Genomic DNA, 27,857 nt, shown 5'->3' with positions numbered 1-27,857 from the left:
ACGACGGGAACTCCTTGAGACCATTTTAAATAGCTGACCTACAGCATACTTAAAAATTGCTTGTAGGTGACCAGAATGTCCTCTTCGGAATTCTGTGATAAGAAATTAAAATCCACTGACATTTTAAACTATTTTAACGAGAAAAAATCTTTTTATTTAGCAAAATAATGAGGTCTTCTATTTACAACAAAATTGGTTCACAAATGGGAAGAATGGCGCTATGACTTTCTTTAACAGACCTTACTCCTACAATGACTGATGAAAACAATGAGCAATTGGTCACTACTGAATCTGAGTCTCTCTGTAATATAGGTAAAATGTCCTTGAGTCTTTCTTACTGTAGCCAACTTAGGACCAGATGGACTCTTCTCCTGGCTCATCTTAGTCTCTGTCTACTTTCCTGGTGGTATCTCAGAGCCAGAAAAAATGACCTTGGTCTCCACTCCATGGAGCCCTGTTGAACAGCTCGGAAGGGCAGAAACTCTGCCTCGCCCGGGCATTCTGAATGGTCTTTAGAAATTTAAGAAAATCCAACTTACCTCCTGGTCCTTTCTTTTTACCCTTCTTAGCTTTCTTCCTTTTAGAAAGCTCAGAAAATGCTTCAGCCGCTTTTTGGAGTTTTGTGATAAAAAATTCAATGTCATCCAAAATGTGGTTTAAAATTTGCTGGAATTAGAAATTACAGAATAAAATGCAGAGCAGAAAAAAACTACTTCTGCCTCAGCTGTACACCATAAAGGAAAATCGGAAAGTGAAAAAAAAGGCAGAGAAATGAACACCTTCCCAAGGGGAAATTTCAAGTTTATCATTAATTCTAAGAAGAAATATTGAACTAAATTTATCTATGGCTACATTTTTCTTTAGCTTAATTTTGTTCTATTTTCAATACCATAAAGAGAGTATTGACAATATCTATTCATATTAGTGATTATTTTAAATCACTCTAATTTTCTCATTGTGTTGTCCCACATAAAGTCAGGGGGGAAATTCTGAGAAACAGTTTGTTAGAACAGCACTGAGCATTTCTGTTCTTCTAATAAATGTCCCAATAAAGTACAGACAATATTATTTTGTGGAATTAAAGGGCTACAGAATATTGTGATAACCTTATAAACACATAGATAATCTTCAATAATAGGCATTACTAAAAATTTCTACAGGGTAAAATAGAATTAATGATGCACTATGCTGTCAGGGATCAGAGGATCAACTTTGATTATACTATACTATGTATCATGTTATATTATACGCAGTATATTATACATACTATAGTCTTAGGTGACCTTCTCTTCTATGTGTAAAACGACATTCTCTTAATTAAAGACTGAAAACATGATAAATAAATTTTTAAGTATTAAACTTTTAACAAGTAATACAGTGATGTAAATTAAATTCCAAATTTCACATTCATCTAAGTATTTGTTTCCAAATAAGCCGAGAACATGAGTATGGTACCAAAAGTAATTAGACTGACATCATATTTTATAATTATGTCACAGGGCATTGTTATTCTGTATGGAAATTACTTATGAAGAAACAAAAATAAATACTGCCTTGTCCTCTACAAAGCATTAAAATGTACTTTTCTACCCTTTGAAAAGGCCACATAACTTTTACCTTTCAGGCATTATAAACTATTTTAAAATAAATGCCAGGAAGAAACATGAAAAAGGTATTTTATTTATGGATTGCAAACCATGAGAAAAGAAAAATCCCTCAAATCTGATATTCAGCTTAAATTCCTTTGCAAAAACAGTCTACTTCTATCACAACTTTGTCTACTGACTAAATATTGGCATAAAGGTAAAATAGTTAAGAAGAAAAATAATTCAAAGGACATAACTACTGCTGGAAAGAAAAAAATACAATTTGTACAAAACATCTTTATTTAAATGAGCTTCATTTTCCCTGTTAATATTTTTTCCTATTTAAATAAAAAGCCAGTGATGCAAAGATGACTATTTCACTTACCACATCTCTGTCAATGCGGGCTGCCATCATCTCAGGTGTTTCTTCCTGCTCATAATAATGCCTTTGTTTCTCAACTAAAGAAAAGACAATTATACACCTTTCAACCTGTTGCTTAAGTGATACCAGTATAGATAATTAAACATGAAAACTGACTAGAAAAGAGCATCATCTGCAAAAGGAAACACCTCCACTGGATATAAAATCAAAGCTGTGCTCATCGTCTCTGACATGCACCCTCGCCACCACACTTGGCAGAGCTGAAATACCGGCCTTACACTTGTATGGCATTGATTTACCGTGTAATTTCCCCTCTCTTCTCTCTCTTCCTGATGTCAGCTGCCTGCAGAGCCAACTAACTTAATACCCTTTAATTCCTACACAAGAAAAAATTTTAAACCCACATTAAGCACTTACTTCTTAAAAGAGGCTAAGTTCTAATGAAACAAAGCTCCTAATTTTTACACCTTCGAACTTCGTGCTAACAGGAAAGCTTTGGGGATTCTGATAGTAAAGTGTTTCTAAAATTCTAATTGTGGGAGTACCCCTTATGGTACAGCGGAAATGATTCCGACTAGTATATATGAGGATGCAGGTTCGATCCCTGACCTCCCTCAGTGGGTCGGGGATCTGGCATTGCTGTGAGCTGTGGTGTAGGCTGCAGATGCTGCTTGGATCCCACGTTTCTGTGGCTGTGGCGTAGGCCTGCAGCTGTAGCTCCGATTTGACCCCTAGCCTGGGAACCTCCATATGCCGAGAGTGTGGCCCTAAAAAGTTAAAGAAAAAAAATCCAGTTGTAATTAAGCTTAAAACCCTTAATGTTGGGCTCATGATAATTTGAAGCCATATGCTTTAAAAGTAGAAATACCTAAATGCATCTGCAAATTAAGAACAAAAGTCTCAAGATATTATGTTAGCTCAATTGGCTAAGGCATGATGTTAATAAGGATCATTATCATGAATTCCTACCTGGTACAAATCAGTTAACACTTTCACTAAACAGATACTCATGCAAAGATGTCACAGCAGATGCATGAAAGAAGAATGGATGGATGGATCAGGAGAACTGTGATCACCACTAATGGAGATACAACTCATGACACATCATCATGACTCATGATGTTCAATACAGAGAACTACAAAAAAACATTGAAAATGGCTATGCCTAACCTTACCCATAAATGCAATACTTGCCAAAAAAAAAAAAAAAAAAAAGAAGAAATCACTGAGTCTGAATGAAACTTAATCAGCGAAATTTCTACACGTGAAATCTTGCCAGTTAGCTCTACTTTACATGTGGTTGGAGGCTGTCTTGGTTATAGTGTACTACAGAGAGCAGTAAGACAGCTATAAGGAAGGAACTCCAGCAGGTCCCAAAATATCATTTGGAGGGCAAGGTGAGACAGATGTGGTATTTCACAGAGGTTTTCATGGTTTGCAGCACTACCAGGAACCCCACTGCCACTGTCACTGTTCTGCAGGTCACTTCTGGAGTCAGGGGTAAGAGTCAAAAAGCCAAAGAAGGAGCTGCCCAGTTCTGCGTCAGCCAGCGCCTTCAGAGGGACCAGAGAGAACCTCTCCCATTGGCTTTCCAACTACAAACTGACCTGAATCCAGACAGAAGGTCACGTACTATGTGGTGTTCTGTCTGACCTAGTAGTAGACCAAAAGTTCTGAAAACCTTATCTACTGTAGGTTAAATAGATTGGTATATTTTAGACAAAAATCTAATGAGGGCTCAGAACCTCCTGAGACTGAATTTTTTTTCTTTGTTGTAAGTTATATTTGGTTTTACAGATGGTTTAGAGGTCTATTCAGAACGTCTGTTAACTTAAGACATCTGCTATCTTAAGTTCAAGGAAGGCCATTTTGACTCCTCTCCAAATAAAACCCACATCCCTGCCACCAAAATACTAATGACAGCAGAAATACTGTAAGTACACAAGAAGTAGGAAACACTATAAACTCCCACTTAGTTTTTTAAACACAAAATTTTAAATATGAAGTGGATCTATAGAAATGTATATAATTACTCCAAACAGAAACAGTTATAACGTTAAAGTAGTAATTCTGTTACTTTATTTTTGAAAAATGGATGCTTCAAAGATTTCTTTGTTTCATCTGTTTGGTAGCTGGGCTTACACGTAAACGTCTGCAAATAACTTTTAGGATTGAAAGGCAATGGAAAGAAACTGATAAAGTCAAACTCAAATCTGGAAAAAATGAATGTATACTACACTGTTTCAGGTACTGCTGTAGATATGATTTGCTTTCGGATTCACAGCAGCAGACATTATTATCCCCATTCTGCAAATAAGGCTGAAGCACAGAGATAACCCCAAGGTCACACCAGTGGATCCCATTCTGGCTCCAGAGCCCAAATTTTGACTCACCAGACTCAAGGTACAGTCCAGTATCACTCATTTTGACAATTGAATTCTGCTAGTTAACTACACTGCTAGATATCCTCATGAATAAAACCAATTATTAGATAAAGGATAAGTGATGTAAGAAGGCTCGTTGAACTAGGATCACAACTTATTCACCCTTAAAATTAAGAGACTAGACCAAACATATTTTGAGTCATTTTCCAGTTATAAAAATTTCAGATTAAGTAAAACATGCTGACATATAAAAATTATACCATGTTCTTTGCTATGATTGAATACTTGTCTGATGGTATAGACATAGGGCCCCCTGGACAAGTTTACTCGATGGTGACTGCATTTTACCTCTTTTCCACTGCCTTACCACTGTCCTGACACCCTGCCCATGTGACCACAAGCAGTATGTCCAAAAGAGGACATTGGTAAGATAATAATAATAATAGAAAGAATTTGTAGTATTATCTTTATTTTTTGTCACTTTATTATTATTATTATTATTTGTCTTTTTCTAGGGCCATATCCACAGCATATGGAGGTTCCCAGGCTAGGGGTCTAATCGGAGCTGAAGCTGATGGCCTAGGCCAGAGCCACAGCAATGCCAGATCCAAGCCACATCTGCAACCTACACCACAGCTCACGGTCACACCAGATCCTTAACCTACTGAGCAAGGCCAGGGATCGAACCTGCAACCTCATGGTTCCTTGTTGGATTCGTTAACCACTGAGCCATGACGGGAACTCCTGTAGTATAATTTTTAAAAAAAAAAAATGATAGTCTCCAATTTGGTATATATTCTATCACCATCCTTCTAATTGTTAGTTGAGTTAAATTTCCTCTCTTAGACTGCTTTCAAAAGAAATGTCTCTGCTCCTAACACCATATTTATCAAATGACTGCTCTGAACTCTCAGAGACAATAACATGACAGTGTAAAATTAACTTTTCTTTACCTAAGATTTACTTTTACAAAACTAACCTTAAGCTCAGCTTGGAAATCAGAAACAGAATTTGAAAGCTAGACCTACGCCACAACCTCAAAGGAAATGTTCAGTAAGTACCAATTCCTAGAAATACTCACAGTCCCCTTGGTCAGCTGCCAGTGCAGACCAGGCTGCCACCCGACTTCGAACATCCACTTGGGTCACAGTCCCAGGGGGCACAGGGGCGGGGGCTCTGGGTGGAGGTGGTATGCCAGGGTCTGCTTTGGAAATCATCCTAAAAAAGGTGAAAACAAACTGAATTTTTACCATCCTTGTTTCTCTTAACACATCAATTCTCTCAGTTTTATGGTATTAGTTCTTCAACCTCAGGAAGAATTATGTCAAGGGGTAGAAAAAAACAAGAATTTCTTAACCACTCCATAATAAAAGCATGTAAAATATTAAAATATAGACCATTGGCAATTCAGCTAAAAACAGGTCGCCTGTGATTTGCAACGGCTGTTAACCAACTAGTATCCTAATATCTATTTGTATTCCCTTAGGCCACCTTCTCTTAAAATGCCACTCATCATTCATGCGTTTCTATGACAACACAAGTGAGAAGAGCCATATCCGAGAAAGACCAGAATCACACGGAGAGAAAAGATACACACACATGTACTGACAAACTTGGGAAAGCAAATGAGCTGAGATTACAGGTTGTAACCTGCAAAATATAATAATAATACACCTTCACTGAAAATATATTTTTAATCTTTAGAGGAAAAAATGGCTTAAAAACCCACCAATTCTAGCCCTTAATTTCTTTTAATGTTTTTACCTCAGGACATCAGGCCGTCGCTTCTGTTTGCCTCCTTTACTGTCGCTGATTGCACTTTCAATATCTTCACTAATTAGGTTTGCCTGCAATGAAAGACAAGTTACCTAGGAGGTTATGGATTTTTTTTTTTTTTTGCCATGATATATAGGTTAAAACAGAAAAAAGGTTTATGTTCCTTGTCTGAATCAATAAATGTCTTGATATAAAAGAAAAGTGTTGAGTTTTGTTTCTTTTTAATCTATTTTTAAAACATTACTCTTGCAGTTTTTTTAAGTGAACTTTGTAATAACAGGATTGGAAAACTGAAGGAATTTTCAAAGATTATTTAATACAGATTCTTTTAGTTAAAAAAAAAAGCTATACTTGCATGAAGGCAAAGAGAAAAAGGGATTTGCAAGTGCTGAAAGTATAATCACATGCTAAAAATGTAACTGGGTTAATACCTCTGCCTGAGAAGCCATGAAGGAATCAGAAGTACCTGCATATGGAGTGGCATTGTTTCTCCCTTGTTCATCCTTGTCATCCACTGGGCATCCACGAACCCAGGGGAACACGTCACCCACTTCCAGCTGCCCAACTCTCACTTGAAGACAAACCCCCACCATCATGGGAGGAATCCCAACACTCAAATGGTAGCTTTTCTGAAAACCCCTTTATTTTATCATTTCAGGTTAATAAAAATTAACTTGCAGAATTCCCTTGTGGTGCAGGAGTCAAGGATCAGCCTTGTCACTGAAGTGGCTTAGGTCACTGCTGTGGCATGGGTTTGATCCCTGGCCCAGGAATTTTCAAAGGCTTCAGGCAGGGCCAAAAAAAAAGAAAAATGTAACTTTCTCTGATACTTTTGCAACAAGAACATTTGATTTGGTTTTCTTGGGAATCAATGTGAGATGAGCAGCTAAGAAGTTTGTGTAGTTTGCTTCTGAAGTTTATATATAGCCAGTGATTATTACTGTATATCAGATTCTTGCTGGGATGTATTTATCTTCTATTTTTGTGCCTGCTTGTTCTCTGTAATCATGTATGTTTTTCTCAAAAAAAAATTATATATATACATATATACTCTTTAACCATAAGCACAAGTAATCATAAAATTTTAGAACTGAGAGGACACAATGATCATCTAATCTGTTCTTGTTTTAATTAATGAAACTGAGGAATATTTATACGACAACTTGGCCTAGATCACATGGCTAGGTAAATGAAAGTACAAATGTATCCTAGTCCAGCTTCACTTCCATAACAACATCCTAGTTTCAGGAAGAATTACAAACATCATGTCAAAGGTTTTCTATTCTGTGGGAGAACAAAAGTGAAGATGCCTAGGAATCCTGAATTTCCTATGTGGGGGACCCAGCTGGCTATCATTTAAGAAAAAATTGACCACAGAGTGGGCAGGAGCATTGTGTAAAGTCCCATGATAAAGAAACTTTAAAACTCAAAAGCAATGTTGTAAGATGGTCCATGTAAGAGAAACTACATACATTTTCAGAGCTAAATATTCACCTTAATACTTCCTGATTTAATAAATCTAACTTTGTAAAACTCTTAATACACTTTATGACTTTCAAAAGGCGCTACAGGAGTTCCGGATGTAGCTCAGCAGAAACAGAACCCGACTATCCATTAGGATGCAGGTTTGATCCCTAGCCTTGCTCAGTGGGTTAAGGAACCAGCGTTGCCACAAGCTATGGTGTAGGTCGCAGACGCAGTTCAGATCTGGAATTGCTGTGGCTGTGGCACAGGCCAGCAGCTGCAGCTCCGATTAGACCCTAGTCTAGAAACTTCTATATGCTGCACCTGTGCCCCCCCCAAAAAAGGCACTACATAAAAGTCTGATGAATATTACATCAACAGGTTATCTACTGCTACGTTCTTTTCAAGTAAGATTTTTAGAATGTCATTTATTATATAAACTGAAATAAAAATTATAAAACACACTATTTACAGTCAATCTTAATTTATCAATCATATTCTAATGGCAAAGAATTACAGGAAAGATTAAATGACACTTTATGTTCATTCCCAAGCCTTTCGTTACAAAATAAAAACTGTGTATTTTATAAGACATGATCACAGTGATAAATCACTGCTTTGGCAAAGAGCCAATCGATTCAGCCAAAAATGATTTCCCTTTTAGAGGAATCAACTCACGAAATAAAGATATTTAAGATTGAAGATAAATTCTAATGTCCAATAAAGCATCACGAATTATAACCATTTGAAAATTACAGTGTACTTTGAAATACAAATCTTCAGGATATGGCATATTATTACTAGTAATTAAACTGCACTCAACTATTTTCACATTATCACCTGGGGATTACATATCTTAAGCAATTATTCAAGTCACAAAATTAAGCAATGACCCTTAAATTGATATCATGGAAAATGTCTAAGTGTTTCATCGTAATAGTCCAAGCTCTGTGATCAGTGCAGAATAAAATAGGATGGCATGATTATTTATTGTTTATGAAGCATGATTTTTGAAGACAATCTTTAATTATGTCTAAGTCCCTCAATGAAAAACTTAATACATTATCCACACCTTTTCACATAAAAAGAATGCATCTTATATTTTAAAATACTAGTCTACCTCCTCTTTATTTACTTAGCCTAGAAACAACACTAAGGATGACAGTGAGGTATTTGTTCTCCTCACAAAATTTTAAGAAACTACAAACCTAGTACCTACCAGTCATATGGTTGAAGTAGATAATCAAAAGCTGCCAGAATAACTACTTAAAGGGAAAGAAAAGTCACAATTCTTTTACCTTAATCTCATCACACTGGAAAAGATGAAGATCTGGCTTGTTCTGAGTTGGCTCTTTGCACACCAGGGCAAGGATTGAATCATAGTTACAGCAGTGCATCACAGCTTGGCAGTGCTGGATTGTGTTTAAAGGAAAATTCTCCAGTTCATTCTACAAAGTAAAAAAGGACTTGCCTTATTTTTCATTGTATATATAAAATCTATCCCACAAAGAGCTCTGGGCATTGTACCAATAATTTTTAAAGTGTGCAAATCACATTGATAATGAATATCAGTAAAATACAGTAAATAAATATGGAGGATGAATAGGTACAAGGAGGAAGCAAAGACACAAACCTGGGCTAACTGGTGGCTGGGAGAAAGAGCAACAAAAATGGAGATATTTAACAAAGGGATGTGGTTATGCTCTTAATAAACAGAAGAAACACTGAACTTAGCATTACTAATTTCCTAAGATTATGGGGTAGAGATGATGCCTTTAGAGCAAAAGAAGCAAAATGTCCACCAACAAAGGAATGGATAATGAAGACGTGGAATATATACAATGGAATATTACTCAGCCATAAAAGAATGAAAGAATGCCATTTGTAGCAACATGGGTGGACCTAGAGATTATCATACTAAGTGAAGTAAGCCAGACAAATATCATATGACATCATTTATATGTAGAATCTGAAAAAAATGATACAAATGAACTTAGGTAGAAAACAGAAACAGACTCACAGACTTTGAAAACAAACCTATGGTTACCAAAGGGGAAGGGCTGGGGAGAAGGGAGGATTGGAAGCTTGGGATGGCACACGCACGCTATGGTATATGGAATGGATGGTCAATGGGGTCCTGCTGTATAGCACAGGGAACTCTACTCAAGATTCTGTGATAACCTATATGGGAATGGATAGGTATATACGCATAATTGAAGCACTTTACGGCAGAAATTAAGACAACTTTGTATCAACTATAGTTTAATGAAAAAAATTTTAAAAAGAGCAAAATAGGTAAACTGAGGCTTCTTTCCAAAATTATTCACCATCTTACCTGGTATTCTTTTCCCTGTGGCTATGTAGCCTAGGACTTTTTTTCACTTGAATATTATAGAGTCATATGCTTAGTTTCTACCTTCAGTTAATCACAAACATTAGGCTAAGAATAACACATCATTTGTATACTTTTTATTTCAGTGTATCTCTCAAGTGAAAAAATTCATTATATAAAATTTTCTAAAGGATGCCCACTCTCATGACTTTTATTAAACACAGTATGGGAAGTCCTAGCTACAGCAATCAGACAAACAAAAGAAATAAAAGGTATCCAAATTGGAAGAGAAGAGGTAAAATTGTCACTGTATGCAGATGACATGATACTACATAGAAAACCCTAAGGACTCAACCCAAAAAGTACTCAAACTGATCAACGAATTCAGCAAAGTATCAGGATACAAGATTAACATTCAGAAATCAGTGGCATTTCTGTATACTAACAATGAAATTCTTCAAAATGATTAAGATACTTGGTTTATGAAAGTGAATAATCTTGGAGTTCCCTTCATGGCTCAGAGGTTAATGAACCCGACTAGTACCATGAGGATGCGGGTTCGATCCCTGGCCTCGCTCAGTGGGTTAAGGACCTGGTGTTGGCGAGATGTGGTGTAGGACGTGGCTCAGATCCCGCGCTGCTGTGGCTGTGGCACAGCAGTTGTAGCTCTAATTGGACCGCTAGCCTGGGAAATTCCATATGCCCCATGTGTGGCTCTAAAAAACAAAACAAAACAAAAAAACAAAAAAGAGAAAGTGAATACTCTCTAACCTATAAAGGGTCATGTAAATAAGATACAGACAGATTACATAGTTACTTCTTAAACAAAGGAAATTTCTGTTCATAATAATAAAGAATTCTTTATTTAATGAGATATATTTAAGGTGCTTATCCTAATACTAGTGGCTTTGTACAAATAGCAAGGGGTGTCATGATGTAATTGATGGGAGAAAATGTAGATTCTTTTAAAGTAAACAAAATACAATATCCTTGAAACTGGGGCATAAAAAACAATAACTTTTATTACATATAGCATATAAATATATATGTGTGTCTATATGTGTGTATATATATGTTAATTCTAAGTCCTGATTCCCTGGGACCCAACACTGTAAGTTAATTCTAAGTCCTGATTCCCTGGGACCCAACAAAGATAATTTAAAAGTGCAGGTCCCCTATACAGCAGAAATTGGCATGATACTGTATATCAACTATATTTTAATTAAAAATTTTTAAAATGCAGCTTCTATTAATATAGAATATAATTTCTGAGCCATATCAGAGAGATAATAAATTTTTTTTCTTTGCAAAAGTCAAATCTCCCTTCTCTATAATTACCTGAAACTATGGGCATTAGAGAAACTCTCAGTTGCTATCCTCTCACAGAATACAATGAATGAGACAAAAGAAAGGGGAAATTTTACTCCGACTCCTATCAGAATACTTTAATATGACAACAGTTGTTTTCTATCTTAGCACCTCAAAGGTTTATGAGAAGTTGGGGCTCAGAAAAGTCATCTTTTAAGACTTCTAGCATCTTACCTGCCGGTGGCTTGAGAAAGAAAGATGCCCGGTGTTCGCCTGGTAGAAAGTTAATGCACATACAGACCCCTTCATCCCAGTTCAGTCACTGGATTCAGATTCTATCACTCGGACATGGTTTGCCCTAGCTTGTAATTCATGCATGTCATAAAGAATAGTGCCCCACTGGGGCCTTATTTTAGCACTATGTATTTTTTCCCTCACTTCTTCCATCTCATCATGTAGTATTTTTTAAAAAAAATCACATCCTTCTATCTCTAGTTTATAAAAACATGATTTTTCATGCATAAAGCATATACAGTATGTTGTTTTTTCCTTCAAAATCACAGACAAGAATATTTTACTTTGTTAAATTTTCACCCATTGGGAGTTCCCTTCATGGCTCAGCAGTTAACGAATCCAACTGGGATCCATGAGGATGAGGGTTCAATCCCTGGCCTTGTTCAGTGGGTTAAGGATCTGGCATTGCCATGAGCTGTGGTGTAGGTTGCAGATGTGGCTCGGATCTGGCGTTGCTGTGGCTGTGGCATAGGCTGGCAGCTACATCTCTGATTTAACCCCTAGCCTGGGAACCTCCATATGCCACAGGTGAGGCCCTAAAAAGCAAAAAAAAGAACAAAAAATTTCACCCGTTTTCAAAAAATCTGACCTAACTGTAAACATAGGCATTTGCAGAACTTTCTTGAAAATAAAACCGTACAAATATTTTTATTATTTTTTAAATAGTTATTTCCCCAATACAATTTTTTTTTCCTACTGTACAGCATGGTGACCCAGTTACACATACATGTACACATTCTATTTTCGCCCATTATCATGCTCCATCATAAGTGACTAGACACAGTTCCCAGTGCTACAAAGCAGGATCTCATTGCTAATCCATTCCAACAGCAATAGTTGTATCTATTAACCCCAAGCTCCCCAACCACCCCACTCCCTCCCCCTCCCCCTTGGCAACCACAAGTCTATTCTGCAAGTCCATGATTTTCTTTTCTGTGGAAAGGTACATTTGTGTCTTATATTAGATTCCAGACATACGTGATAGCATAATTTTTTCAAACTTGCCTTTGATTCTAAATCAATCAGGCTCACAGCTCGCTCGTCCACTTGAATAATCATATCTTGAGTCCATACTTTGCCCTTGGCGTCAAGCAATTTCAGCTTCCTTATTCCATCATCAACAGTTATCATAGCATCTTTCCGATCCAGAACAAAGGTGGTCAAGTGCTTGGGATTGGCGAAAAGAAAAAATATTCATAACATACACAGTCTCTCAGGAAACATTTTCCTCAAAACAGCCAAGTTAACCTAACTGAAGTCAGCTAATAGAGAGGGGAGAGACAAATACAAGGTGCTCTAGAACCTCGTGGTTTTCTTACTGGGATGATAACATTAAACAATGCCTAGAATCATAAAATACCTAAATCTATTTAATACTGAGCCCTCCGGAACTACATCAACATGACAAAAAACCAAACTCTAAACAGTTTAAATAACATTTCCTTTATTTAATCCATTTCATTCCATTTTGGTTATTTAAAGGCTAAACAATAGAAGGCAATCGACATGGCAGCTTGAAAACTACAGACAATGCTAACTGAGAGCAGCAACAGCAATTCCAGTTTGTGACAACTGTCAGACTTTTCACTCTACTGAATCAAAACTGGTTAAATTTAATTAAGCATGCTTGAGGAGGTAGAAAACTGAAAATAAGAGCAATTTTAAAACTACTCCCTACTTAAATATTTTCTATTATAAGCAAAGGTCACCTAAATCGACTCCAATTAAGAGCAAATATCAGAAGAGAGAGCAATAGAGGAAAAGCCTCTGTCCTGTTAACCAAAATAAGGCTAACAATGATAAATGAGTGGTTTAATTTATTCTCTATGAAAAGACTGATACTTTTACACTTAACATCTATTTTTATTTTTTTTTTAATTTATTTATTTATTTATTTATTTTTGGCTTTTTTGCTTTCTAGGGCTGTGTCCGAGGCATATGGAGGTTCCCAGGCTAGGGGTCCAATCAGAGCTATAGCCGCTGGCCTATGCCACAGGCCACGGCAACGCAGGATCTGAGCTGTGTCTTCGACCTACACCACAGCTCAAGGCAACACTGGATCCTTAACCCATTGAGCGAGGCCAGAGATTGAACCCGCAGCCCCACTTATTAGTCAGATTCATTTCTGCTGAGCCACAACAGGAACTCCGTATAAAAAAGATTAAAAGAAAAAGGTCAGCACAGCTTAAAACACCATAGAAATGAACCGAAACATAATTCTGATTTTACTACCAATTTTTATGTCCCTCAAACATCACTGTAAATTTGAGCAAACATCAAAGCATCTTACTTCAACACGGTACTGGGATATATCTGACACACTGCTGACACTGTCCCGTGCATAATTCTTCCTCTGTTCTGAAAAAGAAGTTTAAAAAGCCATTATTTACCCACTACTAGGCTGAAGTTCATATACCAGTGTTCTGTGCCATCTTTAAAACTAGTCTATCTCATATATAAGTACAGTAGCCAAGTCACCATTGCATGATGTATCTGAGAATACTCATTATTCATATTAAATGAAAAAGCCATGAGAAAGCTGAAATGATATGTGAGAATACTGTGACCCAAAATAAATGTTCAGAATCCCAAAGGTTAAGATGATGATTAACGTCAGAAAGAAATTTGTCTAAAGATTTTATTAATCAGGTACCTCTCGTTTGGCAAAAAAAAAAAAAAAAAGTAAAAACTGGCTAATAAATTACATCTTTTTAATGCACTGAAAACCAAATGGAACTGTGGAATCTGTGGAATACTGTATATGAGTTAGACTACGTTATTAAAGTAATAGACACTGCAAGGAACATCTTCTTTCACCACATCCACACTATGGAGAGTGTTAGAGAAGATTCATACTCATTGCCATTAAACTTTAACAACTTTCACACTTCTACGGAACACACACATGTGATACTCAGAATTGCAGATATAAGCTATTAGAAAAAAATAAGAAAGTTAGGTAGAAAGTCACTGCATCAAACTATTTAAAAAGCAAAAAGCAACCTTGTTCTTCTTTTGTAAAATGCTGCAAAACCAAAATAAAATATGAAATACGTGAAGGTAATAATATTTTAGATCTGTTGCATTTGTAAATTTGTAGTTGCCCTATTTTTTTTCTAAAGCAGAATGCTATGGTGAAAAGAACTCTGAGACCCAAAAGGGCTTTGATTCTAGCTTTGGCTCTGTCACTAAGTAGGGTACTGAATTTTGCAAACTCTGGGTCTCAGTACCCTTATTGTAAGATAAAAGGGTTAAATACATCAAACTTCAAGAGTCCTACGGTACTAAAATTCTCTGTCTCAGTGTCTCTCTGTGTGTCTCTGCCTCTGTCTCTCTGTCTCTCTTGCATGCACACTTTAGTTTTCCAAATAGCCGACTTTTTGCCTAATGCAAACCTATTTCTTTAAGGTAACAGAGAAACTTTTAGATCTTCCTACGACAACAGAAGTTGAAAAGCTCTGCTGAACATAAAAGCAAAACAAGGACAAATATAAAAAGCACACATACAGACTCAGAATGTTAACACAGAATTTTTTTAAACTTTGACAAAATTTTGTTTCACGATATCTATGAAAGTTATAATCTTTTTATTTACATTTATCTTAAAGCTTCAGAGAAAATATAAATATGCCTTATATTACATCACTCTGATATTATTCCAATATATTCTATTTTTGCTTTTGCAGCATTAAGTTACTTAATAAAAACAGACACACTACAGAGTTCAGTATCTGCTACCTTTCTTTTTTTGTTTCGATGATGATCTGAAGAAGTATGATCCATCTGGTCCTACCAAGACAATGTGATCAAAAGGAAATATCTAGTTTCACCTTAAATTTTCTACTCTAATATGACAAAACATAAACCTTAATTTACTTTTAAAAAGTGAACAAGCATATTTTTTTCTGATTACTAGCTGAAGATCAGTCAATGTGAGATACTAACAAATGGATAATTATTCTTGGAAAAACCATTATAACTTTTAAAATACAAGACATAACTCAGGGACATACTTGAGAAAAGCACTTTTAGAACTAATCAATATTTCAGAATCACTGGTTCATTATACTCTAACATAATTTTCCAGGGATGACTTGGAACATGAGGGTAGTTCTGTTTCCTTTGGTCTGGCCTGAAGATAGTAAAAGAAATGACAGTGGTTGCCATGGTTTCCAGTTCTGACATGGTAACGACAGGATGCTCAAATGCTTGACTGAATCTTTCAGATAACTGATTGGCAAACGCTGTTGAGGGTCAAGAATATTGTATGTTTTGTAATTAAATATTCTCATCATGAATTAGTAAGGCTTTGTTTCCCTAAATTTCCTAACACATAGTTTCTCAACCCCACAGAAATATACTTTACAGAAGTAGAAAAACACTATTTGATAGTATGATGTCCACTGATTACTCTGATTGCCTAAAAGATAGGCTACCATTTCTAATACTCCAAATTAAGAATCCATTTCAGGAATTCCTAAGCTCTTTCTCTCTGATGTTACACAATGAATAAGATGTATGGGTTACGAAAACTTGCCTTTTAAAGATCCCAAAAATACAGGAGTTCCCATGGTGGCTCAGTGGTTAAGGAATCTGACTAGCATCCATGAGGACATAGGTTCTATCCCTGGCCTCGATCAGGGGGGTAAGGATCCAGTGTTGCCATGAGCTGTAGTGTAGGTCGCAGACGCGGCCGGATCTGGGCTTTGCTGTGACCCTAGTATAGGCCAGAGGCTACAGCTCTGATTGGACCCCTAGCCTGGAAACCTCCATATGCTGCGGGTGCTGCCCTAAAAAGACAAAAGACAAAAAAAAAAAAAAAAATCTGAAAAATACAAAAATGCCGTAAAATGGACTTATAAATAAACTAGTAGTTCCAGTGATTTAAGTCAATGACTAAATAAAGGTTAATATTAACATTGTAATAGGAAATTTTCAAAGAGGACTCCTTAAAAGACATGTATAGTACATTTATTTTTTATGAAAATCATATGTACTGTCAAGTACACCTGTAAATAGTAGTTATGCTCCTAAGCCTAAAAAATCTCACCAAAGCCTTTAAATATGTGAAAAGCCTAAATAAAATAGTCTCCATGATATTTAAGATAAAGTCTCTCCTGACCTTCACCACTTTCTTGAACAATGAAAACCTTTCTACAACCTTCGCCACACATTAGAATGCACTATAAAAATGACTGCCCTTCCCCCCCGCCACACATTTTAATGTAATTGGTCTAGGATGCAGTCTGGGCATTGGGATTTGTAAAAGCTCCCCAGGCAAATCTAATGTGCAGCCAAGGCTGGAAACTACTGTTCCCAAAATCTCTGCAGATGCCAACTCACTTACCACATCTTATCTCTTTAAATTGAAATTTTCTTCTTTCCAGATTAAGAGGGTAAATCATGGTCAAATAGTCTGTCTCTCTCAGTCAATTAGAGCTAGGAACAAACTTTGTGTGACTGTAGTACCACTGATTGTATTTCCCTGTTTTTCTTAGTAACTTTCATCCCATGGATCAGAAACATACAAACCCAAAGAGACAGATTTAGGTGAATTCAGTAGCCAAAGATGAAAATCCTTTACACATCATTTTACCATTACAAATTGATATGCTGCTGCAAAAACTGTTATTTTACTTCTTGATCAGGAATGTAAATTTAGGTTGCAAATGAACTTTGGGTGGTTATGATATATCAGTGTAAGTTCATCAACTGTAACAGAAGTGGTGGGGGCTGTTGATAGCGGAGGAGGCTAGGCTGTGGGGCTATATGGGAAATCTTTGTACCTTCTCCTCAGTTTTGCTGTGTGCTAAAACTGATCCCCTGAAAAGTCTCAAATTTTTAAAATTAGGTTCCATTTAACTCTCCAAGGAGTCCAATGACAACTATAACAACATGCAAGTCTCAGTATTTAAACCTAATTCCTGTTTGCCTATATTGCTATTTATGCATAAGAGAACAAACTTTGAAACAGCTAATATTCAGAAAATTGTTATTATTTCTTTCTCTGAAAACAAAGCATTGCTTAGAAAGTTAAGGATTTGGTTACTTTAAAAATGTGGAGTTGCTATTGTGGCTCAGTGGGTTAAGAACCCAACATAGTGTCCGTGAGGATGCAGGTTTGATCCCAGGCCTTGCTCAGCAAGCGGCAGTGTAGGTTGTAGATACAGCTTGGATCCAGTCTTGCTGTGGCTGTGGTGTAGGCTGGCAGATGCAGCTCCAGTTCAACCCCTAGCCTGGGAACTCCCATATGCCACAGGTGTGGTCCTAAAAAGAAAAAAAAAAAAAAGTAACATAAAAGCAGCTGCCAGGTATTCCTCTCTCTAAATAAAACAATGGGCTACAGTTCAGATTATTGCACACTTAAAAAAACTTTCAACCACAGTAAAAGACAATTCTTTTCCCACTATTTTAGTGTATAATTTCCATGGAGGAGAGGTGGATTAGTGGGAATTAGTGAGAAGCACTGAGTAATAATTACAAGCTCTCATTTTCTAGGTAACTATAATCACAGATTGACAAATCAGTATCTGAACAAGATAACTTTCTAAAAACAAGTAATTTTTACAAAGCTATATTATTTAAGAATCACTTTTCCTGGCTAATCCAATAATCCATTAAAATAGTTTATCCCCTGAGAAGAAAAGCAGCTACAAAACTTTCAGATCAGGTGGGAAAATCGCCAAGCTGTCTTTTTGAGGACATGCACTGACACACTCTATGAAGCTAAATTTTGAGTCTTAACATCTCCCAACCTCCTGATAATATATAATTGTGGGCCTTTTACTTCTTAAGAATTTCAAAAAATGTTGGACTTCCCATTGTGGCTCAGTGGGTTACGAACCCAACTAGTACCCATGAGGATGCATGTTCTATCCCTGGCCTCATTCAGTGGGTTAGGGACCAGGCATTGCCTTGAGCTGTGGTGTAGGTCACAGATGCAACTTGGATCCCACATTGCTGTGGCAGTGGCACAGGCCAGTTGCTGAACCTCTAATTCAACCCCTAGCCTGGGAACTGGCATATGTCACAGGTGTGGCCACGAAAAAAAAAAGAATACCAAAAAATTTTTTTCTTAAACTGTTTAATTTTTTCCAAGTAAATTATACCTTGTAAATAATGAGGATGGAGATAAGAGAAGTGGGTTTTAACCCTTTGTGCCCCCTGAATTTGTAAGATCTTGCCTGAGCTTCCAATTCTGACAATTAAACAGAGAAACTAGTCCCAAACCAAGATCAGGAGACTAAAAGGGACAGAAAGAAAAAGAAAGATAAGTAAAAAAAGAAAGGAAAATATGTGGGGTATATATCTATTAAGAAAAGTGCTATACTTAGGAATATTGCTCTGGGAAAGCTGAGTAGGGCACCATGAAAAAATACAGGCAAGTTTAGAGTCAAGTTAATTGTACAGAAGTGGACTGTACAGATTATAGATTACTTAAACTCACTTCTTAGCAGTACCTCTCCAAGAAAAAAGAAAAGCAAGGAAAACACAAATGTATTTTCCTACTTGTGCACATCACAAAAGTGTCCAAACTCAAGGTCAAGTGAGACTTGAGTGTGTGCCTGTCTTCCCTATTTATCCTTTACTATTTGGCCTCCCAGCAGTATTAAAAATGTTGGGAATGACAACAAAGTATACTATATGGGTGATTTAGTGAAACTTGTGTTTTCCTGGATAGGGTAACTTTAAACAGATGATTATTTATGATAAATGATCATATTCCAAATATATCAATATCAAATTTAAAGGTAGGCTACCTTCCTAGGAAGTTCAGCTATTCAGAACACAACAAAGAACCCCTGCTTAAATAAAATAAGCCCTCTGAGTAGGAGATGGAGCTGTCACATTTCAATAGATAGGATCTGATGGAAAGTACCCTCTATTCCCCACCCAGAACCTCATTACTTACAAGATTTTCTATCTACTTTTTTTAGCCCATCCAGATCAGAAGCAATGCCAGAAACAGGCAGTTAACAACAGGGAAAGTTTATAAGGGGTTATTAAAATCACTTGTGACTCAGCCACATGGGGAAACAAACAAACAAACAAACAAAAACAAACAAACTAGCCTCAACTATCCCAAAGGGGAAAGGTTCTCAATGATTTGGTGTAAAGGTAGGGAATGCAGCCTGTGAACTCATCACAGTACACAAGCTAGTGTGTGCACTGGGTCTCTGAGTCCTGGATGAGAGCTTACAGGAGCCACGCCCCCACAGAAGGAAGTGTTTAATGTTTTTTACAAGTATTTCCCTTACAATCAATTTTAAAGCTCAAAGACTTTGACAAGCAGACTAGCCAGAAAAAAATCAAATAAAACTGTCAAGTCCCTGTTAACAGCAGCCAAATGAAATGTTACTGTCATGAGATCAGAAAAGAAAGACACTGTAGAAGACAGAAATTAATATTCAGTTCCTACTTATACTCCCAAGGACTTCAGTGACACACAGCCTCTCACATACTGGCTTTGAAATTTCTTATAAAATAATAAAGAAAAGACAATATAGGGTTATTAAAACTGCAGCATATTTTAACCACGTTCCTTGAGCAAATGAACAGATATCCAAAGGAAGCACATTTATTGTCATAAGTGTATAGTTCACTTTTACAGGATTTATTTTATTTTATTTCATTTCATTTCATTTCATTTCATTTCATTTTATTTTATTGTCTTTTCTAGGGCTGCACCCGCGGCATATGGAGGTTCCCAGGCTAGGGGTTGAATCGGAGCTGTAGCCACCGGCCTACGCCAGAGCCACAGCAACGCGGGATCCGAGCCGCGTCTGCAACCTACACCGCAGCTCACGGCAAAGCCGGATCCTTAACCCACTGAGCAAGGCCAGGGATTGAACACACAACCTCATGGTTCTTAGTCGGATTCGTTAACCAGTGCGCCATGATGGGAACTCCAACAGGATTTATTTAAAAAATAGTTCTAGTAATATCTGGAACATAAGCTTAAAAAATATATGCTGAAGATTACCAGTTGATCCTGCCAAAGTATTACTCACTTGATTAATCATTTAGAGGTAACATGAAAATATTAAATTTGAGGGCCTTGATAAATCTCAGGACCCAGGACAAAAAGTGACTCTCTTACACCTTTCCTCACTGCCATGATAGCCTCATTACTTCTATTTTCTTATATAAACTTATCACAAAATTCTTATCATTTCTTTTTTATAGTTGAGGAACCTGGGGCCAATAGAAGAAATCATTTGCTCAAAAGGGAATCCCTTCCGTAGAAGTGCTGTGATTCAGCCACAGATCACTTGGCTTCCAAAACCCATGCACTACCTCTCTTAGCATGATGCTGAAACAGTCTGGATGGTATATTACGGTGTCAAGTGGAAAGGCGTTCTCATAAAAAAGACCAAGCTGCATGCAACTCCTGATGCAGTATCTAGCTGGTGGTTGGTATATTAAAAACAGTGGGCATGACTGCAAAACTTCTAATCCAGTAGACTAGATAATACCCTCATATCCCAAAGAAGTCCACGTACCACCCATGAAAACAAAGGAATTCTGGAAAGATTTATTCAACTGGTTTAGTCATGGTGAAAGGAAAACTCTTAAAGAAGATGCATACATTGTAACAAAATAAATATTTCAAATCTCTCCTTTACCAACTTTCTAGTTACAAAAGGAAAGTTAAAACTATGCAGATTGGGGGAGTTCCCATCATGGCTCAGAGGCAACAAACCTGACTAGTATCCATGAGGGTGCAGGTTTGATCCCTGGCCCCACTCAGTGGGTTAAGGATCCGGGTTGCCATGAGCTATGGTGTAGGTCACAGACATGGCTCGGATACTGCATTTTGGCTGTGGCATAGGCCAGTAGGTACATCTCTGATTCGACCCTTAGCCTGGGAACTTCCACATGCCACAGGTGCAGCCCTAAAAAAAAAAAAAAAAAAAAATTAAGGCTAAATAAATAAAGTATGCCAATTGGGAAGCTAAATACTCCCAGTATTAACTAAATGGAGTTAAAATTTGAACTAGAATGGATTTATTGCAAAGGTTTATTCAAAACCTGAATGTATTTCTCCACTGTCATCCATCTATCTAATCATTCATTCCATGAACATTTACTGGGAGGCCTAAAGAGAAAGCGTGAGAGTGTGTGTGTGTGTGTGTGTGTGTGTGTGTGTACAGTGTTTTAGGAGGGAGGGGTGAATATTAGATACAAGGAGGAAGGAAACATTATCTGTGACTTCAAGGAACTTAAAACCCTCAGACTTGTCAGCCCAACACACTGCTGAGTCTCTCTTCTCTATAAATCCTCTTGGATTTGCCCCTTTCAACCCTTCTATATATATCCTCTGTTTTACCTACACATCATTCATTTTTGTCATACTACACAAGATTTACTGTTATATTTTCTTACAGTCAAGATTTTTAAAGTTATGTGACTTTGTCAAGTTAACCTCACTTTAAAAAGGAGCCTCAGCTTGCTTTATATGTAAAAAGGGGGAAATAAAAATTTACTGCTTAAAACCTAAAGATTCAATTCTTCGATCTATGACTTTATGAAATTGCCCCTAACACAAAATAAATATTAAAATATGCAGGTGAGTCCTATTTTTTAAATTCCTTATTCCTTTGTTAGCTCTCTGAAAATAGACTTTTGGATCCATGGTATTTGTGAGATGATTAATCCTCTTTCTCCTTAACGAAATCTTTGGGCTATTATTTAGAGCTGACTTACCCAAATTATTTAGGTCTCTGATTCACTCCTTTCATCCATACTCATCAAATTCATCCTCAACTGCTATCAGAGTGACCCAAGACAAATATGACCTATTATTCACCTGATTAAAACAGTTTAATGGCCAGTTGTTCCCTGCAAAGAAGGTCCAAATGCTTTTCATATGCTTTTTCCTAATGTGGTCTATGTTTATTTTTCCAATCATATTTCCTGATGCACCGCCTTGAACCCTCCAGTGAAATACAACTATCTGTAATCTCGTTGACTCATCATATTCATTCTACAAGTATTTACTGAGCATAAGTTATATATTAGTCACTGTGCTAAATTTAGAAATCTGTGGCCCATCTTCACAGAGCTTACAGAAGGGTTCATACAGCTGCTTATAACACCTTCCAGCACCTGCCCCCCCCGCCAAATGCCTAGAGATTTTTAGAGTTGAATCTCTCTACGAAAGCACTTAAAAAGGGTTCATATAACTGTTTACAGCACCTTCCAGTGCTCCACCCCCACCCCCAGCAAATGCCTAGAGAACTTCAGAGTTGAACCTCTCTATGAAATCCCTCCTGCCTACCTCCCCAGCCGACTTAGAAGCGCTGACCTTACCCCCACCATCACCATCTGAGCTAATTCAGCACTTTATCACAACTCATGCACCAGTCTACCTCACCAAGACAGTGCACAAGCAATGACCATCTCTTATTCATCTTTGAAATGAATGAAGGACTGAGAAATAAAGACTCTGAAGATCATGGCCCAGCACACAGAAGCACTTAATAAGTATCTGTCTAGAAATAAAAGACCAAAGGAATTGACAATTTTATTTGAGGATGGGGGGAATATCCCTTTTCAGTTTCTTCAAGTCATTTTCTAGAGCGAAAGTCCCTTAAAGTCAAGGACCACATATTACTAACCCTGTTCTGGGCACAAACTAAACACACAACAAGTATTTATTGAATATATTCTCTAGATCTACAACACACATTGACTGGGCCACGGTAAGAATGTCACAATATTGTTCTCAAGAGAATTGAAACCAATGCTAATCAGACTGCAAGGCCACAAAAAAAAAATGTATCCAGGTATGGCATAAAATCCATTTTATGAACATACCATTTGAGTCTGAAAGTCTAGTCACTGGATATATAGGCAGAAACAGAATCACGAAACCTCAGAATGAGTCATTCTTACCACAGCCAAAATGCTGTATATCTTGATGACGTAAAAAGAAAAGAATTCCAAATTTATGCTATTGGTTCCTATGGTAGATAATTACAATAACAACAAATATACACAGTGTTTTTTGCTTTCTGGGCACTGTTCTAAGCATTTTATATGTACTAACTCATTAAATTCTCACATCAACCCTATGAGATATCCCCATTATACAGATAAACAAAATGAGAGACAGAAAGGTAATTTGCTCAAGATCATTGGGCTAATAAATGGTAGAACTGGATTTGAACCCAGAATGTCCAGTTCCAGAGTCTTTGCTCTTAACCACAACATTAGTCTCATTCTTTATTGCTATAAAATAATAAAAGACCATACAGACACTGTGAAAGCAAATGCCTTCCTAAACATAATGTAGGATATTTCAGAGCTCTTAACTTCTTTGAAATACTGACTTCTATTTTATACCTGAAGCTTAAAAAATATTATTTATAAGTGAGACAATAGAGGGAAGAAAATGAGAGTTAAGAGAGATCAGAAAGAAATTGTATAAGGGCTGCTAATCATACTACAATACTACCTAACAGTTTCAAGAGCTATAAGGAAGAACTCCTGTCAACTGTCAGTTCATAATCAACTCGATTAGTCATGAAGAACAAAACATATCTTACATAATTAGATGGGAAAATCCACCTATGATACTCCTTAGAAAGTACTGAATCCATTTGACCTGTAGTTTTAAATTGTATGACAGCCAGCAGAGGTCATGGCTTTGGTAATGTCCGAAAAAAATTTCTTTTTAAAATAATCCTTATCTATCAATCACTACTTCATTCCCAATACTATAAACAAGGCGTGGATTCAAACTATGATTTTGAAATTGTAATTTGTAAAAAACGGTTAGAAATAGAATTATACACCATCAAATACACAAACATACCATAGAGGGCCTTTGCACTTGTTCTTGAATTGTGTTCTCTGTTCATGGAAAAGGTAGGTGATGATCCGTAGCCACTGTAATAAAAAACAATCATTGGGCTGAGTTAAAGTCCAAAGTATGCAATAAACAGTCAAAACTACAAATAAAAATTCCAGTGGACTACAATAGCCATGTGCTTGTCAAAAAACACACTGAGTTTATATTAACTGGGTCTGTCAAAAAGAGCCAGATACAAATCTGGTCAAGAAATGGGATTTTGGATACTGATTCAATGTGGACTGAGGTTGGTACAAATAACAGCCTTCTCTTAAACACCAAGTCAGAACCATAGCCAAGGAGATCCAATAAGTTTGAAGCTACTTTAGAATATATGTTTGTCATATTAAATTCAGTTGTGAGCAGTGATACAATTATAAAAAGCTCTCAATGATTCAAACTATAAAAGATACTATTTTCACAAATATTTAAAATGCAGTTAATGAAAACAACACTCTATCACTAAATTTGACCAGCTTTACCCTACTTCTAGCTTCCTGTTACTGATAACATTATGTGAAGTTAATATATTGTTTGACTTCTAAAAATTTACTTAGTAAACATGTACTAAGTCCTAAAATCTAAAAGAAAGAAAGGAAAGGTAAGGGGGAGGGGTATTTTTCATAAAATAAGTAAAATAATTATGATAGAATGTGATATCTGGGTAAAGCTAATAGATATAACATCAAAAAAAGGACTAATTTTTTACAAGGATGCTTAAGAAGACTTCATTGCCAACCTGGCGTTTAAGTAGAATCTAAAAGAAAGGAAAGCAGCACTAAAGGCAGGTGGAGAATGAAGTGAGGAATAAGCATGAGGAATTGGCTCCAGAACTAGCTTGGTGTGTAAGTGAAAAAGCATCTAATGGGATGTGCTCAGAAGAGATGAATGGCTTGAGAAGCAGGAAGGCAAAGAGAGGGCTTAAGAATTAAATTTCTATTCTCCAGATACAGTAAACATTTTTATACAGGTAAGGATTTATGATCCAAATAACTTTCTAAGGAAGGTAATCCAGAGACTAATGGAAAGGTAAACAGATGGAAAGGTACTGCAATAATTCAGGTAGGAGGGAGTTCCCATGTGGCTTAGAGGGGTGACGAACCCAACTAGTATCTATGAGGATACGGGTTCAATCCCTGGCCTCACTCAGTGGGTTTAGGATCAGGCATTGTCATGAGCGGTGGTGTAGGTCACAGATGCGGTTTGGATCCCATGCTGCTGTGGCTGTGTTTTAGGCCAGCAGCTGCAGCTCCAATTTGACTCCTCACCTGGGAACTTCCATATGCCGCAGATGCGGCCCTAAAAAAGACAAAAAAAAATAATAATAATAATGACAATTCGGGTGGGAGATAAAGGCCACAAATAAAGCTAGAAGAGAAAGGATAGGATAGAAACAAGAATTCCTTAATAGAGTAAATTATTATAAATTCACGATTAAAAGAATATATTTTGTAAGAAAAAGGAAAAAAAATTGAGGGTATGGGAAAACTCTCTGGCTTGGATAAACTGATGGGTTAAGAAAGATGACACTTGATATACTCCCCTGGTGTTTCTTACTGAGCAACACTAAAGGGATCTGCAACAGTCTTCGTAAAGAGAAAAGGTGAAAAAAGATGAACAACCTGGTTCTGAAAAGCGCAAATAACCTGGTAGTGAAAAACAGTGAACTCTAAGCCATGATGGCCAATATAAAAGAAGAACAATATTAATATTAACCACAAATATAAGGCAGTACCACTTAAGTCAAGGTAGTGATTTCAAATTATAACTTATACATACTATTATGCATAAAATAGATAACCAACAAAGACTTACTGCTGAATAGCACAGGGAAATATATTCGGTATTTTATAATAACCTATAAGGGAAAAGAATCTAAAAAGAATATATATTATTTTATAGATAGAGAGGTAGGTAGGTAGGTAGATAGTTAGATAGAACTGATTCACTGTACTGTATACCTGAAACTAACACAACATTGTAAATCAACTATATTTCAATTAAAAATATGCTTGGGGGAAGAAAAGGACTGGTTCAAAATATTTGATTCTGAATATTAAAGTGAATAAAAATGATCCAAGTGTTAAAAAAAAATTAAATGTGGATCCATAGGGAGTGGTCTTTTTTGTTGTTTTACTCAGTGGTAAATATCTTGAGAGAGTGGACTAGGTGTCATTTACCTCTCCTCAAACTGGATAGAAGGTGCCAGAGAAAGAGAGCTACTCAACTATGGAAAGCAATACTATATAACATACCAAATAACAAAAATAGAATGCTCCAGAGAAAGTGAAAACTCTTTAGTAAAGTATACATTCAACTATGGAAAGCAATACTACATAAACTACCTTAACAATGTATCTTGTATTAGCTCCCTATCACTGAGGTTGATATTACTTATCCATCTTTTCCTTATGAGACATAGCAAACTTTTAATGATAACATATCTTAGTGTTAACAAAGAAATTATATACTCATGAATGAACTACATAAGGAAATGAAACTAATCTTTTCATTCAAAATAGAAAACAATTAAAACCACCAAATCAAGACCAAAAAAGTAACAAATTAAAGTTTCCAACTTACTTCATTTGAGATGGATACATTCCAAAACCACTGGGATGATTAGAAATATGACCATTCATCGTGACTTTAATGTTTATGTTCTGAAAAAAGAAAGGTATATAGATTGAAGACAATAAAAAGTTTGAGACATCTCAGTTTTAAAGTTATTCATTCACCCCTTGCTGTACAGTGGGAAAATAAAAAAATAAATAAATTTTTTAAAAAAAGTTATTCATTCAATAAAATACGTGTCACTTCCAGAATGACGCTAGAAATATAAAGATCTCCACCCTCAAAATGCTCAGGCTCCAGAAGTACAGATGGACATGGAAGCAAAGACCAAGCTGGCATTTTAACATTAATACCCTAAAATTGTAAGAAAATTTAGGTGAGTAAAAGCAAAAATTTTAATGTAGTTCAAAAGTCCTCTGAGTACATAAGCATAATTCTGTATTCCACTCAACTTCGTAACTGTAGTTTTATGAAATGTTATTTTATGTTACATTATAAAAGTCACATAAGATCATTAAATTTAAAAACTTGAGAAATATAGAAAAGCACAAAATACAAAAAAGTACAAAGAAGAGAAATATTATCCAGAGCCCTATCATTTAAAGATAATCATTTGAAAAAAAAGAAATAAAAGGAATCCAAATTGGAAAAGAAGTAGAATTATCATTGTTTGCAGATGACATGATTCTATACCTATAAAATCCTAAAGACACTACCAGAAAACTATTATAGTTCATCAATGAATTTGGTAAAGTCGCAGGATACAAAATTAATACACAGAAATTGACTGCATTTCTATATACTAACAATGAAAGCTCAGAAAGAGTAATTAGGGAAACAATCCCATTTACCACTGCATCAAAAAGAATAAAATACCTAGGAATAAACCTACCTAAAGAGA

The 27,857-nt window shown here is 36.3% G+C and overlaps 1 protein-coding gene across 25 annotated transcripts in view; it reads right to left on the bottom strand.

Annotated features, from left to right (window-relative positions):
- EPS8 (EGFR pathway substrate 8, signaling adaptor) overlaps positions 1 to 27,857 on the bottom strand; it is a 268,177-nt gene that overhangs the window by 42,795 nt on the left and 197,525 nt on the right. For 21 of the 25 annotated variants that reach the window (XM_084956694.1, XM_084956693.1, XM_084956701.1 and 18 more), the window contains 9 exons: positions 26,966 to 27,045; positions 24,347 to 24,420; positions 13,817 to 13,884; positions 12,532 to 12,693; positions 8,891 to 9,040; positions 6,117 to 6,199; positions 5,434 to 5,570; positions 1,972 to 2,045; positions 540 to 666 (listed from right to left, as the gene is read on the bottom strand). In XM_084956694.1, coding sequence (XP_084812820.1) covers positions 540 to 666; positions 1,972 to 2,045; positions 5,434 to 5,570; positions 6,117 to 6,199; positions 8,891 to 9,040; positions 12,532 to 12,693; positions 13,817 to 13,884; positions 24,347 to 24,420; positions 26,966 to 27,024 — 934 coding nt within the window. In that variant the 5' untranslated portion in view covers positions 27,025 to 27,045. Of the gene's footprint in view, positions 1 to 539; positions 667 to 1,971; positions 2,046 to 5,433; positions 5,571 to 6,116; positions 6,200 to 8,890; positions 9,041 to 12,531; positions 12,694 to 13,816; positions 13,885 to 15,264; positions 15,316 to 24,346; positions 24,421 to 26,965; positions 27,046 to 27,857 lie in introns of all 25 variants that reach the window. The other 4 variants (XM_021092299.2, XM_084956685.1, XM_021092298.2 and 1 more) reach the window with 1 other exon arrangement.

Source organism: Sus scrofa, chromosome 5 (assembly GCF_054392235.1).
Source record: "Sus scrofa isolate SSC_HxYL_T2T_F1_AM1 chromosome 5, Sscrofa_HxYL_maternal_Yorkshire_Landrace_v2.0, whole genome shotgun sequence".
Lineage (NCBI taxonomy): Eukaryota > Metazoa > Chordata > Mammalia > Artiodactyla > Suidae > Sus > Sus scrofa.
Note: the sequence above shows the minus strand (reverse complement) of the source record. Positions and strands in the feature narration are given on the sequence as shown.